This window comes from Passer domesticus, chromosome 2 (genome assembly GCF_036417665.1).
Source record: "Passer domesticus isolate bPasDom1 chromosome 2, bPasDom1.hap1, whole genome shotgun sequence".
Lineage (NCBI taxonomy): Eukaryota > Metazoa > Chordata > Aves > Passeriformes > Passeridae > Passer > Passer domesticus.
In genome coordinates this window covers 73,934,374-73,953,208 of record NC_087475.1, presented here as the reverse complement: position 1 = coordinate 73,953,208, position 18,835 = coordinate 73,934,374, and the positions used below count along the sequence as shown (strand labels likewise).

At 44.2% G+C, this 18,835-nt stretch overlaps 1 protein-coding gene across 3 annotated transcripts in view; it reads right to left on the bottom strand.

Moving 5' to 3' along the window:
- Positions 1 to 5,249: 5,249 nt before the first annotated feature.
- Positions 5,250 to 18,835, bottom strand: part of ARHGAP20 (Rho GTPase activating protein 20) — a 57,865-nt gene continuing 44,279 nt past the window's right edge. For all 3 annotated transcript variants that reach the window (XM_064409320.1, XM_064409321.1, XM_064409319.1), the window contains 6 exons: positions 14,838 to 15,016; positions 11,824 to 11,985; positions 10,741 to 10,850; positions 10,318 to 10,507; positions 9,759 to 9,870; positions 5,250 to 8,198 (listed from right to left, as the gene is read on the bottom strand). In XM_064409320.1, the coding sequence (XP_064265390.1) occupies positions 7,108 to 8,198; positions 9,759 to 9,870; positions 10,318 to 10,507; positions 10,741 to 10,850; positions 11,824 to 11,985; positions 14,838 to 15,016 (1,844 nt within the window). In that variant the 3' untranslated portion in view covers positions 5,250 to 7,107. The remainder of the gene's footprint in view (positions 8,199 to 9,758; positions 9,871 to 10,317; positions 10,508 to 10,740; positions 10,851 to 11,823; positions 11,986 to 14,837; positions 15,017 to 18,835) is intronic.

Below are 18,835 nucleotides of genomic sequence, written 5' to 3'. Positions count from 1 at the left end.
AGTATTAACAGAGCTGCTGTTGCCTTCTCAAGGTCAGGCTGCACATGAGCTGCTCCCTGCAGCAAATGGTGACTGAGCCCTGGGTGACTTTGACTGGATTTGGGGAGGGATTTCATCCCTCTCCTGCACTAGGTCCTTTACAAGCAATTTACACTACATCTGTGCAAGCTGTCCATGGAACACTAGACATTTTAAACCCTCGTTCTTGTTCAAATCTGCTCTCTCTGTTGTGGGGCAGGCACTTGCACACAGGGCTGGCACACACGTGAGCAGCTCACGCGGCTGGCACTGCTCCTTCCAGCTCATCAGGAGTGACATCCGCCAGGCACATATGCACACACACATGGAAAATGGTCTCCCCAGTATCTGGCATTGGCTACTCAGTGTGCCCCAGAGCTGGCCCCAGTTCCCCCAGGTGCTGGCACTGGCACCCTCCAGTCTCTGAGGTTTGTGGTCTCATTCCAGCTGCTGGCACTTGGCTCAGTTGCAGCTGCTCATTTGTCCAGCTTGAAGGTTGGCGCTGCTCTCTCACATGGACTCAGAGTAGAGGGTGTGCTCACACAGAAAGGCAACTGAGAGAATGAAACAGCGATTATTATTAGTAATACATAATTAGTTACATCATTACCTCTGAATATCGAGTAAGAGTAGGGCAGGCTGTGGCGATGAGGTACAGAGCTCGGTCAGAGGGTTGTGTTCGACCAGCCAGCTGTCACCCACACTAGCCCCTTTAATCCCTTTCCCCTCTATTTTTTGTTCTGGTTCCTCCCCTGTCCATCTTAATCCCTCCCTGTCCCTGCCTTTGATCCTTACCCTAAACATCCCACAATAAGCCTGTCACAGTGCTACAGCCCACATGGAACACCTCCTAAGAGGTTGTCCATGCAGCATCCTCAAACACTTTTCCCCCACAGCCCCTCATGTTCCTGCAGGGTCCCACTAATGCCTTGGAGGGGTTCACCCAGGAACCCTGAGCTGACTCCTCTCCTCTGACAGCCCAAGAGAAAGGGATGGAGCTGCCTTGGTGTAGGTGGACTGACTGGGGTCCTACAGCCAGCATTGCCCTTTGATTCCTGTGGGGATCCTCTTGAGTGCAGGCTTCAGTCACCAGTGGGTCACTCTCCACTTTCTTTAAAGACAGGTCACTCTGTCTTTATCAGCCCTCACGGTCAGGTCACTGTCTGAACCCTCAGCTGGGATGGTGTAGCCTCAGCTGTGCACCCTGGCAGCACATTCCTGTCCCTTCCCTCCCTGGCTGGCAGACCACCGAGCCCCCCTACCCATCCCAGCCTCTGGGACAGCTGGGAACCCTGTGGAAACTCTAAAAAGCCAAGAGGAGGAGGAGGATGAGAGCCTTGCCTTCAATGGTCATATCAGAATTATTGCCCAGACTGAGAGCAGATTTGTAGTACATTGACAGAAATGGTTTGTGACATGAGAATCAAGTGCAGAGAAATAATTTCTGTACTGGAAACGCCTCTCCCATGCAGGGTCACAGAATGGCTAAATTCTGAAATATTTAACTTAATGAAACTGGCAGCAGCTACCGAGTACTTGTCCTCGAGGAACTGCTGACATTTGCAGTGAAGCCACAATGAAACCGACAAAACAGGGCCTGGAGCAAACCTACTATCAAGGAAAAATGACAGTCCAGACTGCACTGTGCATATTTATGAAACACAAACGATGTCCTAAACCTTTAGGCCTTGTGTGCCAACCATGCTTTAACAGAAATATCCAACACCTTTAACCAAAGAATCTTCCCCTTTGGACACCGGGGGGTCAATCAGTTTAGCTCGACAGTGGCCTCAATGCAGAGATGTTGGTAACAAATCCTGGGAGCGAGTGAAACCATGCGAGCACGTCTGCGGCAGGGAGAGCTGCCTCCCTTCCCCTGACGCTGGTGTGAGGCTCTGCTCAGCCGGCAGACATCACGCTCCAGTGCCTCTCACACTTGGCAGGAGCGAAGGACTCTTCCACGCGGAAGTGGCCGTGCACAAATGCCAAAAATTTGTTTTTTGCAAACCAGCCCCTTGCTCAGCCTCTTCCCACATCAGGCCCTTCCCACACGGCTTTTCCCAGTGCGGCTGGTGCCTTGGGTCACCCTCCAGATGTGAGTGCTTGAGGATGGCCACAGGTGTCTGGACTGAGGCTATGTCCTTAGGCATGGTCAGGTAGTCCAAACACAGGATATGGAGAAATGCTAGATACTGAGGGAAAAGTATCTTAGTCTCTGCTCCAAATATATGTTTATTGGGACAACCTGAAGACTGGATATAAGACCACAGCCTTTTCTGGTTTCTTAGACCTTTTCTGGGTTATTTAAGACATCACCATCAATACTCTTGGGCACATGATGTGAGAAAAGGCAAGTGGTGCAAAACAGGCAGCAGAGGAGGCGAAGAAGTTTGTCCAATATCATAGAGTAGATAATGAGTAGATCTAGAAATGAGATGTCAACTACCAGGTCTGGGGACCACATATGTCCCCAGAAAAAAACAGGGTGTGAAACGGCAGCTATTAACAGAAGTCCAGTGATTCAGAGTTTTGGATAGAGTGACACCTTCAGTTTAAAGGTCATGCTTCATTTCCTAGATCTATAATTTCTTGAGCTCTACAAGCTCCTTTAGACAAGGATTAGATGGTGCATGTCTTCCCTTCTTCTGAATTGGGCTGTGCTAGAAAGATAAAACTTGCAGGGATGAAGCAATAGCATTTATGCGGTTGAAGAAGAATGGAAGACCCCACAAAAAAAACCCAAAAAATCACCAAACCAAAAAATTGAAAAAACTTTCAAAGCAGGCTGAGAACAAACTGATCTAAATTTACATTATAGTAATCTCTGAAATTACCTGAAAGGAATGATGGCTAGTGCTTGTGAAACAGAGGCAGGATGCTCATTAACAATGAGAACATTAACCCCTGTGGGACAGAAAGTCCAAGTAGTGAGGTAATTTGTCAGTTTGCTTCATTTTCTGTCTTTGATAGCAGTAAATGAGAAGTCACAGCTGCTGTTTCTTCCCTAACTCACTCATCTTTTTGTTTTATGTTTTTTTTTTTTCTGTGAGGTTTTGGTACTTCACCAAAGAAGTAAGCATTTGGGAAACATCTCACCTACCATTTTTCACAAAAACTTGAGCAGCTCCCCCAAAGCAGCCACCCTAGTTTATGGAGACAGGCTTACATGGAGTTTATGGGGACAGGTGACCCACAGTGAACAGGGGGGACACTCAGCTGCAGCCAGGGCAGAAGTGGGGGCTCAGTGCTCGGGGCCACCTCCAGCCCACCACCTTCTCACAGAATGCATTGGATGTGCATGGCAGGGGGCTACAGGAGAATGTGGGTGGGGGTGTGTGTGAAATGCTGTCAGAAGCTTCCCTGTATCCAACAGGGCCAATGCCAGCCTGCTCCAAGATGGTCCTGCTGCTGGTCATGGCTGAAGCCAGCAGCTGGGATAACAGGGTTAAAGAAAGGCAAAAAAATGCACATTGGCACTTGGAGAGAGGAGTGAGAATATGTGAAATGGCGCTGCAGACTCCCAGCTCAGTGCAGAGGAGGGCAGGAGGGGCTCCAGGCACTGAGCTGAGATTCCCCTGCAGCCCTTGGAGCAGCCCATGCTGAGGCAGCTGTGCCCCTGCAGCCCATGGAGATCCATGGGGATGCAGAGATCCACCTGGAGCCTGTGTAGGAGACCCACAGCAGAGCCAGGGGAATGCTTACTGCAGTGCTCAGAGCTGCCTCTGACACTCTAAAAACATTCAGTGTGATCCATGTTGGGTCTTAGCAGCATTTAATTCCCTCACTGTATGCTGCAGCCCAGAGGTGCTGCAGGCAGTGATTTTCCCCATTAGTGCTCTTTTTAGTGATTGTCACAGAACACGCCTTGTGCAGCAGCAGGGTATTAGGTTCCGTTTTGTCGGGCCAGGGTTTTATGAGCCTTCAAAAGGGAACCTAATTCACCCAAGGATAGCTTAGCTATTACCTTTGGAGGCAAATAATGAGCAGGATGGCTTCAGCTGCAGTGTTAGAAACAAAGAGGTTTAATAACAGAAGAAATAACAAACAAAATCCGAGCCAGGTACAGAGGTCTGCCCCTGGTACAAACACCTTCACAAAAGCCTCGTGGCTCTTTTGTTTTCTTCTTTTCTACTTGGTGGGCCAGGTGGGACTTATTGGCTTCTATCCAATTAGGTGACCCTAAGGTTTTAGTGAAGTCTCTGGGGTCCTATAAGGTGGCTTTTCACCTGATCGTTGGGAGAAACTTCTGGGCTTCTTTCCTTTTCTGGGGGACAAAGGCTAGCTTTGCCACTCTGTCATTAGGGGGCATTCTCCTACATTCCTACAGCAGGGTGTGTGTCTTATAAGACACAAGTGCATTTCAAATTGTGCTGGGTCTACATCCAGCTTGTCTGCCATACATTTAAAGCTGAAATCACTCCAGCATTAGCTACTGCTCAAAAGCAGACACATAGCTCCCTTTACATCCAAGCACACTCAGATGTACTCTTTTCAGACAGCAGAGATAAATGACTTGTAGGAGGGTACCACGTGCAGGACAGAAAATTTATGTTGCAGAGACTGGAGATTTTCTAAAGCTTTATTATTGATGCAATGAATCAGTATTTGCTACTCGATGCAATCTTGGCAGCATGGCAATATGCTTTTTACTGTTTTGAATAGAAATGGAAATGCAGAGTAGCTGTTTTATTTCAAAATAGCATCACATCAATCAGTCTTTTCTTTGTTTGTTTTGAAGGAGGTGTATATGTAGGGCTGTTAGATGACAGGTCTCAAAATGCATACCAAGTATTTTACCTTTGCAAGGTGACTGCTACAGATCAGATTCTGCATACCACTGTTGTCATTAAAACAGCTGAATATGAAAAAGAAGAACCTGCTAATATTAAAGAATAAATCTTGCTCTCGTTCATTGGTTTACTCCACTCCTTTCCTTGTTCCCAATCCTAACAGGTATTATCCCATGAGATCTCTCTTTACCTCCATATTGTTGACTCAATCCCATTAGTTGAAAACATCCTCCTACCACTAGATGAAGAGACAAAGAGTGGAATTCTTACTTGAGAATTACTGGAATTTACAAAAATGAATGGGATGATGACGCGCAGTAGGAAGGAAAATGCTTCAGTCCTTTCTCACACAAGATTTGCAGTGGTATCATAGGGAATTCTGCTTCAGCAATAGCTTGTAGAACTGACACATAAAAAAAATTCCACAGAATATAAACTGAATTTATGACATAACAAATAATATTTAATATATAGCATTGAATGCATACACATCAATACCAGTGCCATAACAACAAAACAGAACTTGTAAAATTAGCAGCAGTTTTTTGCAAGTACAAAAATACACATTTTTTTCAGAACATATATAATAGCAAAATTTAACAGGATATATTATACAAACTCAAAGCATTTAGATAATGCATTACTCCAATATATTATATGATGTAGGACACAGACAGTGAGACCGAGTGCACCCTCGGCAGGTTGGCAGGTGACAGGATGCTGAGAGGTGCAGTTGACACAACAGAAGGACGGGATGCCACCCAGAGGGACCTGGACAAACTTGAGAAGTGGGCCCATTAGACCGTCAGGAGGCTCAGCAAGTCTAAGTGCAAGGTGCTGCACCTTGCCCTGGGTCAGGACAAGCCCAGATACAGGTACAGACTGGGAGAAGAACTCACTGAGAGCAGCCCTGCCAAGAAGGATTTGCAGGTGCTGGAGGGTGAGAGGCTGGCCACGAGCTGCCAGTGTGCTCTCACAGCCCAGAGAGCCAAACGTGCCCTGGGCTGCATCCAGTGGTGGGCAGCAGGGCCAGGGAGGGGATTCTGCCCCTCTGCTCTGCTCAGAGCCCACCTGCAGGGCTGCTTCAGCTCTGGGCTCCCAGCACAGGGAGCACAGGGACTGCTGGAGGGAGTTCAGAGAAGGACCATAAAGAACATTAGAGGAAAGGAAAACCTCTTCTGCGAGGAAATGTTGAAAGAGTTGGGATTGTTAAGCCTGGAGAAGAGGAGGCTACAGGAAGACATCACTTAGGCCTTCTACTACCTTAAGGGAGCTTCTAAAAAGAAGGGAGGTGACTTTTTATGAGGTCAGATAGCAGCAGGACAAAGGGCAATGTTTTAAATTAAAAGAGAACAGGATTAGATTAGGAAGAAATTCTACTCAGAGAGTGGTGAAGCACTAGAACAGGTTGCCCAAGAAGTTATGGATGCCCCATCCCTGGAAGTATTCAAGGCTGGGTTGGATGGGACTCTGAGCAACTGAGCGAGATACTCTGAGGTATCCCTGTCTCTATGGCAGGAGGTTGGAACTGGATGATCTTTAAGGTCCTTTCCAAACCAATCCATTCTGTGGTTTTATGTTTTAGATGTTGCATAATAAAATTACACGTGTTCTGCTTGCAATAATACATAATGCCATTTACAGCAATGTTAAGAAACTATTCACAACTTAAACATGAACAGAACAGCCAACAAAGCACAATAAATGAAACACAGAGTTGCAAGGTGTTAGTTACAAGATTCAGCGTTTCCCTTTACATATTTTTGGGTTTACTTTTTTCTTTCTTTTGCAGCGTGAAAGAAATAACTACACCTATCAAACATACTGTATAAACATACAGAAAACAACACACTTACTCCTTGGAGGACAATGAAGGTCATATTTATCAGTTTCAGAACAGTAGTATAATACCACAGTTATGGAAGCTATGCTGACTTTGCACGCTACATCAAAAGCACAAAGGACTGGGACTCACATCTCAAGGCTCAACACTCGAGTGGTCAAGGAGAGAGGCCCAGCAGGCAGCCCGCTGCCCTCGCAGGGTCAGGGAACAGGACACTGGCCTTAGTTACCTCCTGGGTCCCTTCCACATTTTCAGGAGATTTCAGCTTGCTTCTCAGCAATTTTTATTATTCCTGCAATGTTCCCTCAAAGCTTTATATTGGAACATTACTCGGTTTCCTAAAAAAAAGAAAACCTGTGAGTCCAGGGACTGCTCAATTAAATTTGAACAATCTGGATGTTAAACTTAAAATGAACACACATCAACACCAAAGGCATTTTCTTTATGGTGTTTATTTTAAGCATTAAGATTCCTCTGCAAAAAGCTTTGGTCAGTCTCTTCAAACTTTGGATTGCTGTAATGCTTTTCTAGACCATCTCTTTGATCGTGAAGTCCGTCTCTCCCAGTGACTTTCAGAGGCAATGGCCAAAGGTCAGGCTTAATGAAACAGCCCTCGACTCCATCAGTAGGTTTCAGGGGTGCTGACCTGCTGCTGGGCCCCACCAAGCCCCTCTCAGCCCCAGTGTCAGTAGGTTGTGGAGATGGTGGCACTGTGGTAGGTGGCAGGAAACAGTCATCAGCCAGAGCAGCAGCAGCAGCGTCCTCGTGTTTCTTTAGCAACTGGAAAGTGCTATCGAAAGGGGAGGAAGTTTCACTTAAGGTAAACAGAGCCTGGTCTGAAAACTGGGAGAAAGCACTGTCCAGGGAGCAAATTGACGACACAGATGGAGATGTCCCAGAGGAAGACTGGCTAAAAGAGCTAAATCCTGAGCAAGTATTTAATCCCTCTGGCGTTGGAGGCAGGAGACAATGAAACAGGTCTTTCCTCTCAACGTTTTTGTTTGTGCTGTCACTTTTACCAACGTCAATCCCTACAAGCAAGCCCTGATTGCCGAGCTTTTGCCTTTCCAGCTGCAAGGACTGGCGCTGGCAGAGACACTCTTCGTCTCCGTGGGACAGCACAACGTCACAGCTGGCTTTGCGCGCGGCCTTCTCGCGCCCGGCCGCGGCGCGGGCCGAGCTGGAGCTCTGCAGGCCGACTGCGGGCTCGGAGCAGCGCCGCTGCCTCCTCACAGTCTTGGGAGCACCCGAGGTAGCCGCTGAGGGGAAACCGCTGGAGTAGGGAGACTCCTTTGAGTTTTCTTGCAAGGAAAACTTCGGGTGCGCGTCGTCAGAAATTTCCAACTGCTTCAGTTTGGTCTGGCTTTGGATTTCATCCACCTCCGTCTGCTCCGAATCGCCATCGCTCAGAGTGAAGACAGACTCCCTGCTTCTGTAATCCTGATCACGGGTTTTAATCCAGTCACTGGAGGAAGAGTCAGCTTCATCATTCGCCTCATTTTCCAGGCTGTCATAGGAAGAGTCATTCTGATGAAGAGAAGCAACATCTGCAAGGACAAACCAAGTGTTAACACATCAGTGACTGAAGCACCCTCTTTACAAGCTGCTGCTTTTTTTTTTTTTTGCCTTTTTTTTTTTTTCTGGAAAGTATCCTTTACTTTCAGGAGCATTTGCCCTTTAAAGATTCTTCAAGCAAAAGTACTAATAATTTCATTAAAAATTACTCTCTTAATATTGAACTGGAGAAGCTCTAGTGGGTACTAAGCTACTGTTCAGTCAAGAAATACAGGATAATGGCACAAGTAAGAGTTAGGGGGTTTTTGTTGTGATTTTGCTTTGGTTTGTTTTTTTAAAGTAGATAGTAGCTAATCCAGCTGCAAACAATAATTTATATACATAGATATATATATATATGATATACATATATTGATAATGTATTTATTTTTTCTTTTCATTACTGAATATTGAAAGCAACGTTTAATCTTTATATCCTTCTTTTAGACAAATGAAGATAACAGGGTATACTTCTTACCTCTACTTCTTCCAGAAAATACAGTATTTTTAAGAGCAACAGTGTGAAGTTTTAGGCTTAAACAGCCACCTCATTTGCACTGAGCACTGCACACCTGGACCCTATCCTGTACCTGCAATAATTGGAATTACATTAAATTTCTTTTGCTCTGGGTTAGGCTAAGCTGCCTTATCTCACATTTGCAGCAGACACAGTTCATGCCCGGGCAGTCACCACGCCTCAGTGCCTGCTCGTTCAGCTGCTGTGACCTGTCGTGGGTCTCAGCTCTCACTGCCAGCACATCCCAGCACAGCAGATCCCGTGTGCTTCCCTCCTGGGGAGGGGGCAGGCCAAATTTCACCCAATCTCTCTGGAGGCAGAGCATGAGGAGTTTGAAATAGCCACACACAGTCAGTCAGACATGCTGACACAAGTGCTATTACCACTTTCAGTGCAGGCCACCTGTGACAAAATTTATTTTACAAAAAATGCTGCTTTAGAAATACTTCAAGGAGAGACACAAAACTCCAGTGAAAATCAGAGGGTTGGAGAGTAAAAAAGCATTAATGATAATCTGGAAAACTCTGTCAGCTAGTCTGTCAAACACTTTCAGTCCCCAGTTCCATGATTTTTCTGTGCTAGCAGCAAAATCTGGATGTCCCATTGAAACTCTGGAGATCTCTCTCTTTTGATAGTGAACAGACACTTTCAACCCTAATGTAATGGTGTGACAGCTGTATTATGACCATTGTTCATGACTGACCTCCTGATATTTTGGGAAAACACAAGCTAGATTTGAGAGGAAACCTTCACTAGATTTTTCTTTTTTTGTTTTCTTTGTTTCCCCTCCCTCCTTTTTTAACCGTAGTGGTTCAGATGACTGGTATAGGAGCAAGAGTCTTTGTGAAAGCATTTTGTGATATGATCCAGGTCTAGGGTAAGTTGACCAATTCTTTGGGGAATTGAATGGAAAGAGAACAGGAGTACCTGGGAACACCACATGAAGAAGGAACAGCCTTCTTCCATGGAATATACTGATCTTTTGCCTGGCTGAGTTTATCTGTCTTAATAGGATCGAAACATCAATCTGCATTACCTGAGCTGTTCTCTCTCTTGCATGTCATCAGTATTTCTCCAAAGAGGGAGGTAATTTCATCTCCAAAAATCCTGCAGCAATTCTCAATGAGGAACTGTACCAGACTAGAAATCTGCAACAAAGCAATGTGAGAGAGATATCAGATCTTCTATTACTCAACTCAGGACAAGCTCACCATACAGATGAGGAACAGGAGCGAAGTGTCATCTATGAAGGCAGCCAGGAACTATTCTCTCAGTCTCCTGGGCCTGATAAACTGTCCTGGTACACATCCTTGTAAACATATTTTCCATTCTACTCTGTTCTGTTCCAAGATCACCACAACCAGAGATCTTGATGAGAGAAGCATTTTGCTGATACACTGGGCATTGCTTTATGACCTCTCTCCCCTTCTTCCAGGAAGGTTATGAGAATGGATTGATGAATGTTGCTGGAGGCCTGATAAGAGGACAAATCCTGATTTGAGGAAGTACTGAGTGTTCTCATGTTTGCAACCAACAGCCTGGTTGAATGGGATGAAGGTTGGTTTGGTTTGGTGCTACACCGAAGTGTTTCTCACCTTTTTAATAAATTCACTTTCTATATCAGGAGTGGAGGATACAGGAGGCCAGAGCAGGCTAGGTGCAATGCAGACAGCTAGATTAAAGGCATTCATCTGGTTCTCCTCAGATCGCATTTCTATTCCATGCAGTACTCCAAAGATGTAACGCAAGAGAACAACATTAGCTCTGGGGAGATGTTCTAATAACCTGAAAACATATAAAAACAGAATTCTTCACTTTAGTGACCACTTTCCATAGATATACACAAGTCAAAATAATGGAAATGCAGAAACAGGGTAACGTGGTCCACTAATTAAACCAGGGAGGGTGTCAAAGAGATGTTCTTGTTCTTGTTAAAAAATATATAATTGCAAGTTGAATACTTGTGATCCTGGGATATACATTTATAGGAAAAGAATGTAGAGAATATAAATAACTACCTTTGGATGCTTTTTATCTTCTCTTCATTGTTTCCTTGATCCAGCACAGAGACCCACTTATCACACAGCTGGGATGATAAAATACTGCCTGGGATGTTGCGAAGAAAATCCTTATCAAGAGAAAAGAAGAACAAAACACGTGAACAGCTGTTCTGGGGCATGTGAGGGAATAGGAATAAGATACACAGATACAAGAGGATGTATCTTGGACAGCGCTCACTGGCAAGTACATTGTTACACATAACCACATAAAACCAGAAGAAAATAATCTAAGATAGAGGCACTTTAGATTATGCTTAAAGTGATTATTTTCTGGCCTTTATCCACCTTTTCCTGTCAAAATAGAGGTATTTGAATGCTTTATCTGATATTGCTGAACTATAATATCTGCAGTGAGACCAGTTATTTTGACGTTGCATAATGTCTGTCTTACCACTTAACTTCATCTGTAGTCCCTGTTTCTCCTTCTCAGCTGACAAGCTCAAATACCTCCAGATTATAAGCACTCCAAGGCATCACTACCCTTCTTCCCCTAATCAATGGAGTACTCAAACTAGTCATTGATAGTCCTGCTATTCCTCTTTCCTAACACTTCAACCATGAGCATGAAAATTGGTGCAGTTTAGGAAGAGGGGCAAATCCTAGCTTCCCAAAATAGCTAGGGTGATGCTTTTTTTGTACAAGGAACATTGGTTTCGACATACAAGACTGCATAATGCATGGAGAAAATAATCAAAATACTTATGGCAACACTATAAACTCACTGGGATTTGCAGTGTAGGGCAGTACTGATGTGTAAGGTCTGCAAACATGCCTTTTAGTATTTCATATGCAGAGAGTAACAGGACCAGGCTGTAGCACAGACCTCAGGAAAGCCATCAGCAAAACAAGCTGGCTACTCCTCTTCCTCATCTTAAATCAGTGGTAGCCTCCTGTGGAGATCCTCACAAGGTTGATGTGTCACCCCCTTCTTGTTAATTCATTCCTCTTTGGGCCTGTCCCTGGAGAAAAGCTCTCCTCGGCTGAGCACAGGATCTGTGCTGCTCTCACCCAAAAAGAGAGACAGGAACATTCTTCACATACCTTAAACAAAGATGCTGTCACAAATATGGATTCACGGGCCAGGTCCACTTCAGTGCCTGAATCAAGCTTCTCCTTTAGCTCTTTGAATGTTTTTGCACTTCCAGAACGTCTGAAAATACCCTTGGTGGAAGGCCCCTCTTGGTAAAGGAGGGAAAGCATGTCCTAAAAAAATTAAAAAGGCAAAGAGGATTTCCCATAAATATATTTTATTGTCCAGTGCCACTAAAATGCAGTTTTGCCATTTTTGCCACAGCTGAAAACTTTTTAGTCCTAAAAAATATCAGAAATCAAGGCTCACTCTCCAAACCATGCCAAACTGCACAGCAAAGCTGTGATTTAGAGCTCTCACTTTGGAAAACATCCCCGCAGAAATACTGTGCTGCCACTGCTGAGCACTTTCTTCATGACCTTCCAGGACCTGTGCAAGTTTCAGCCAAGTCATTTAAACATATAAACGCTGTGGTGTGGGAAAAGGAGAGTGGTCTATCTAATTCAAAGCTTTGCATTTGACAGTGGCCTCAGCCAGACACTGCTTTGCAGAAAGATATGAGACCCTCACTGCTCATCATTGTAGTTAATATTATCACCAACCACAGATAGAATTCTGTTTCACTGTTGATATCTGAAAAAAGGAGATTTTTATCTAAACTAGAAAGTGCTTTGTTTGTTAAGATATATCTGCACTTCTACAGCTGATCAGTCAGGTTTTTACCCCTTTGCTGCTTGTGAGCAATATCAGACTCTGCAAGCAGCTCAGGGCTTTCAGCAGAACCAACTCTGAGGCAAGGTGCTCCTGCTTGAGAGGTCACTCCAAGAGGGATAAAGCTCAGCTTGTGGCTTCCCTGAAGCCAGCGAGGCTGCATAGCATTAAACAAGTAGACAGCTTATTACAGAGAAGGGAAAACAAGCAGATTTCCCATAAGAGGAAAACAAGGAAAAAAAGAAATGCTGAAACTTCTCCTGAGATAACATGTTCAGGATGTCTGCCAGATGCTTAGTTCTCTACAGTCTCCTGAGGGCCATCTCTCAGACATGCAGGTCAACTCTTGCAGGCCTGCTCCAAGCAATGTAGAGTTTGTCATGGTTATCTCTTGGAAAGGGGAAACACGTGCAGACAGCCTCTGGGATTATGTGCATGCACACAGTGGCCTGAGGACCAAGTTATCAAAAATGATGGCAAGACAAGGGACATGGAGGGGGGGTCCTGGGACACTGGTCCATCATCATTAAACTGAATTAGTGAACAGCAATGGATAAGGAATGGAGTTTGGGGACTTTCCTAGTCTGGGCTGTTAGGTAGGTCTTCCTGCCACACAGCAGAGCAAGTAAGTCTAATGGAAGCTATTACTTTTGCTTTTGTTTTTTCATGTTTCTTTCCCACTCTTGCAGAAGTCCAAGATCAAGAATTAATGGAAGTACAGATGCTTTGGAGGAGCACCTTCATGGCAGCAGGACTCATGTCAGCATTTTCATTCTCTTTGCAGGAATTTAGAGCTCTCCCATCAAAACAGGCTGAGTCCCACAGCAGAGGATGTTAGCACACGAACAAACCCTTTCAAAATACGTTTTGAACAAAATACAAGATAAAAATGGGAAGCCCCTATTAAACTAACAAACCCAGATGAAATTTCATGAATGATGCTATGGTGCAAAACAATTCAGTGTGGCAATGGCTAAAAGAGAGCCCTTCAGCTGTGAAAGCAAGCTGGAAGCTCTGAAGCAGTTATCCAGCATGCCTGCAGCATTCATCCCTGCTATTTATTCTCTTGCAGGTAAATCCCATTCAGTTCCCCAGTATTCTATTCTCCAGAGATGCTAAATGAATTCAGAAGTTCTATTTGTGGTATAAACATAATGTTTAAAATTCAAAGCACGAAGTCTACCAAGCCGTAGATTCCATGCTTAGTAACTTCGGGGATTTTTTTCAAATAAAAATTTACTATTATTTCTGTTTTGGAGAAATTTCTGAAATGCAGCATTGGCTCATCTCTTAAACAGAGAGAAGGAGAGATCAGGTGATCATAGCCATACAGAGTCCATCTCTGGAGGGCTTATTTAAACAACCTAAATAATGAAAATGCACACTCCTTCCAAAGAAAACACGACTAAAAGACCTGGAACATCCTGGTATGATTCACTATTCAGGCAGTGATGAAGCAGCACATCAAGCACCTGTCTTAGGAGACAGAACATCTCTTCTTTTACCCTGGTGTGACCCCACTGATTTCAGTGGGGTTCTGGCAGTTCCTCCCAGCCAGAAGTCAGGCTGTTAGGATCAAGGACCCAATCCTGCAGGGCTCATTCCCACTTTCTAAATACTTCATCTGCTGTACTGACAACAGGGCCTTCTAATGACCAAAAATGCCACATATATGCCTCAATTATGCCTAGGAATGGGCTCTAGGACAACATTTTTATTGGTCCCAGGCTGGTTTTGAGAGCACCCACAGCACCAGAGCTCCCTCAAGACAGGATGAAAAGATGCTACTGTAGTCTCCACATTCCCACCTATTTTTTTGCAGTGGTGCTGTCAGACCAAAAATGAGGACTCAGGAGTGCTTGCCTGCCCTGGAATGACTTCAAGAAAGGCTCAGGAATTGCCTAGTTATGGGCAGGCATTTTTATGCATGCGTGGGCTGCCTATATGGGACAGTAGATGAGACATTTATGGATGTGGGGATTTTACAGGGATCTTGGGAGTGGTTTAAAAAGTATGTGTGAATGTGGCATTTATTTACACTGTGTAAGTGAGGATTAGGGAACCAGCCTTATAGCATGGGCTGTAAAGGAGAAATAGCCCAGAGCAGACGACTGATCACATGCATTTCTCAAGCTGTTATTAACTGGGCCTGACCACAAAGTTCTTGCTGGGAATCACAAATGAGGTTTCCCTATGGAAATCTTTCTTGTTTCTTTCCTTGGGTAATTTCAATGTTCCATTTACAAACATATCTTCATTTACTACACAGAGACATTCCACCACTGTAAGACCCAACCCTGAGCCTGGGACTCACCAAGAGGGGTTTGGGCAGGTTGTCATCCTCACAGATGGTTGTTAGTAAGAGGCCAAAGAGCTTCCCAGGAGCAGCAGATGTTGAGGAGAGGGGTGCATTGTCCAAGTGAGTGCCTGGGCCACGCCAAAAAGCCCAATTTATGATAGATCTTTTCCTTTTAAATGACTTTTGGCTTAAGTCTGGGGAAAGAGAAAGGTGTTTATTATGAGAAATGCATTTCAATTCTAGTTCCAGTATTTGGGTTTTGGTGGTTGCTATGGTTTCAAAGGAAAAAATGTCATGAACTCAACCAACTCCTTGCATCCAGCTAAGCCTAATCCACCAAGTACATACCACTGTGTGTGTGTGTTGAATGTGTTGCCTTACTCATGCCCTGAAGAGCACCACCAGGATCTGCCCTGCACTGCTGGAGCAATGTCAGCACTCTCCACCAAGTGCAGGATGGCAAACCTCAGTCTGCTGACTTCACACAGCTGCACTCTGCTAAATAACTCATCTTCCACCCACGGGAGTAAATCCACTGCCCTCACCTCATCATGCTGTCCAGGGTGATCCTAGGTCTCCTGACAATGTGGGAGACTCTTCCCCACAAATACCACCAGAGAATCAACTAATGGGATGGGGCATTTTCCAACCAAGAAAAGTCACTGCCTTTGCTCTCTTCTCCACAATGTAGGAGCATCATCAGTGTCCTCACTCCAAGCATTTGCTGACCATGGCCCAGGGATGGTGCCTGCCCTTTAATCAGTGCCTTCCAGCTGGCATTGCAGCACACTGATGGGCTCTGCTTGTCTCCATTGCAACAAACCTCATCAGACAGCAAGGCAGGCGTGCTAACTGAAACTCCTGTTTGGAGGCTGGAGAGAAGGAAATACTGCTATTGGGACACAAAAAGGGGGTTTTTATATGACCTTTCTCAACATCAGCCACTGTGAAGTCTTCTTAACAGCATGGGTTACTGCTAAAGGGAAAAGGAGTGCAGACTGTTTATGACAGAAGTGCTAACTGGGAAAAACTTATTCTGATAGAATTTTCCTTTTTGAGATGTTTTCAAAGCTAATCAGCATTGATTTAGTTGCTTGCCTACCCCATACACATTTTAATTAGCTGGTTCTTCCAAACATTTTAATTTCTGCTGTTGTGGAGGCCAGAACCAAGTCTTGCAGAATTAAGGATTGTGGTACAATACCAGATTTTTCTCTCCAATACTTTATTCTCGCCTATACTTTATTAGAATTTGGTTTTTAGCTCAAAGAGTGATTTTCATTATAGATCATTCCATTCCAGATCATGCTCCCTCTGGGAATGGGTGGAAGACTTTTCATTAAATGCTTACAGGATGAAAAGTTACAGTTTAACTCAAAATGTGAACATATGAATGTGAAAGCCTGAAGAAAAATTCTTTTCATAAAAAATAATGAGGATATACATTTTAAACAGTCCAAAGCTTCAAGAAATGTAAGTCTGGCAGTGTCTAGGCTTTACTTGACACATCATATTTTGGGAGACCATAACTGACCTGTAACTTTCAGAATTGTATTTTTTTCCTTCAGATGAGCTAGATATTGACACCTGAATAAGGTTTGCTTCACAAATGAAGGTTTGCCAGCGTTCTAGTGACACAATGGCAAATACATACTGGTGGTTTTTTCTGTACACCCTGTAGGTCTCAGTGGAAGAAAAAATCAAGATGCTATTTTGGAGAACAAGGAATAGCAGAAGTGAAGAAAGAAATGAGTTTTAAAATTAGGAACTCTTCTCAGTGTCTTACTGATTGTTCCTCCCTTAAAAGCCATGTCTCAAACTGAGAATGTGAACAAGGGGTCATTGCAACAAACTGCAGCTCTCTCCTGGGACAGGAAGGAAATCTCAGCCAGTGTTCTTCAGCACACCAGGGCAGAAGCCAAAAACTGCTGTGTGGCAATGAATTGCCCTGTCACTTAAAAATTAACATTCACTGAAAAATAGGAAAACTCATCCTTTTCATACCCCTTTTTTAAGGGTGTTCACAAGTCTTAAGCTGAAAAGGAGATGAGAAGAGGTGGGTGTTCACTTTCTTTCCTTGAACTTGTGCAAAGTTATAATACTAGGAAAAGACCAGACTCCTCTCAGCCAAGACAGATGCCAATTATTGCTCTGCAGAAGTACTTCCACACAAAGACCTCATGGCCTTGCTCTGGTGGATTATTCTAAGCCAGAATCAGAAAAAAAGTAATACCAGTTTGTTGGAAAATTTTGGTCAGAGCTCACAGCAGCCACCTCTTCTTGCTCATATTTTACATGAAGGGAATGTCTAGTCATAGTTAATACCCTAGCCATGGAAATGCCATTTCCTCTCCTTGAAACTAATCAGAAACTTCTATATGAATCTTCAGCTCTATTTAACAATGTGCTCAGGAGCATAATTTAATGGCTATGTTTGACTGGTAGGTGACCATTCCTGTTACATGCTGAAAGGCCACAGCAGAGGCCACAGAAACACTCCATTTCTTCCACACAGAAAACTCTCTTGTACTGTTTTAACCATCCTCCAGGACAGCTGATGCAGTTACACCACCACATTTGATGTCCACAGAGCCACTAACTTGTCATGAGGGCCAGCTGTCAGTCATGCCTGCCTGTCAGCACCTACACTGCTGTCCCACCGTGGTGCACGCTGGTGGAGCTGGGCAGCTGCTCCTTGCTGCCTCCAGCAGGGACAGCACAGTGGTATCCCACTGCAGGGAAGTGATGGCAGGCAGGACAGCACAGCATGTGGCAGTGAAGTGTGGAGTTACAGATGCTGAATTTACTCTGTAAATTCTCCCTGTATGTGGCACTGTGCCCAGTGGGTACCCAACCCACATTTTGGCTTGCTGATTTGGAGTTCAAAAGCCAGACCATAGCCTTGGCTTTCATGCAGATAATTTTTGCCATTTTCCAAACCCAAAACAGTCAGGAAAAGCACAAGGAACAGCACTGTATGTGAGGTAACCTGATTTTCAAGCAGTTACACCTACACATCACTTCAACAGGTTTTGTCTGATGAAAGAAGGAAAGGTGAATGGATTAAAAGCCTTTCTCCAATTTAGTGCAGTCCCTGTGCATGACCTGCAGGCTGCCCCAGGCTTCTGCTGCCCCAAGCCAGGCTCACTCCACTCCTGCAGCTTGCACAGCACTGATGATAACACATCTGCATTACAACTCTACAGGCCTGATTTGCATTTCTATTTTCTTTTGCCAGTCAACATCAGCTGCCAAAGCAGGGCCTGTAAACCTAATTACACCCCTTTGCTAGATTGCCTCATTCTTAAAATATGCCATGAAGTAATATATGATACAAATTACTGGGAGGGGGGTGCATGAATGCATGTGGAAAGGAAATTAATTTATATAAAATATAATCAATTTCCAGAATAATTTGTAGTGGACTCTGGTATAGTTTCACTGTATTTAATTTCTAAAACCATAACAAATGGATTCTATTCCTATTCATATATTGTGGTTGATCTTAAGTATCGGGGAGTGCCCAAGATAACAGTGTGGATGTTATTTTTTCTATGATATAGTTATTAATGGTGAAGTAGGGCAGAGTTCCTAATTGAGCTGAGAATGCTAGTGTGTTGAGAACAACAAAAACACACCATGGGATGTATCCTTGCCCTAAGTCTAATTTCCCAATCCTGTCACTATCTCCTCATTTGGTTTATCATGAGTAGAGCGCAGTCATTGTGTCGCTGACAACAGAGCGCAAAACGGAGAGCAGGTGCTCGTATTTTTACAGCACCAAGGGCAAAGGCAGAAGAAAATATTACTTTCTTTATTTTACTCAAAGAGCACTGAAATAAAGTTCTATTTGCTCACCTCATCTAGGTACCCAAGTACCTGCCTAAACTTTGCCACTTGAGAGTCCCAGTGAGGTAGAGTGTAGTCCTAAGTACCTTATTGAGATGAAGGACGCTGCCAAATGTTGCATGGGAATTCTGTGCCAAAGCCTTGACTCTTGAACCATGAAACCA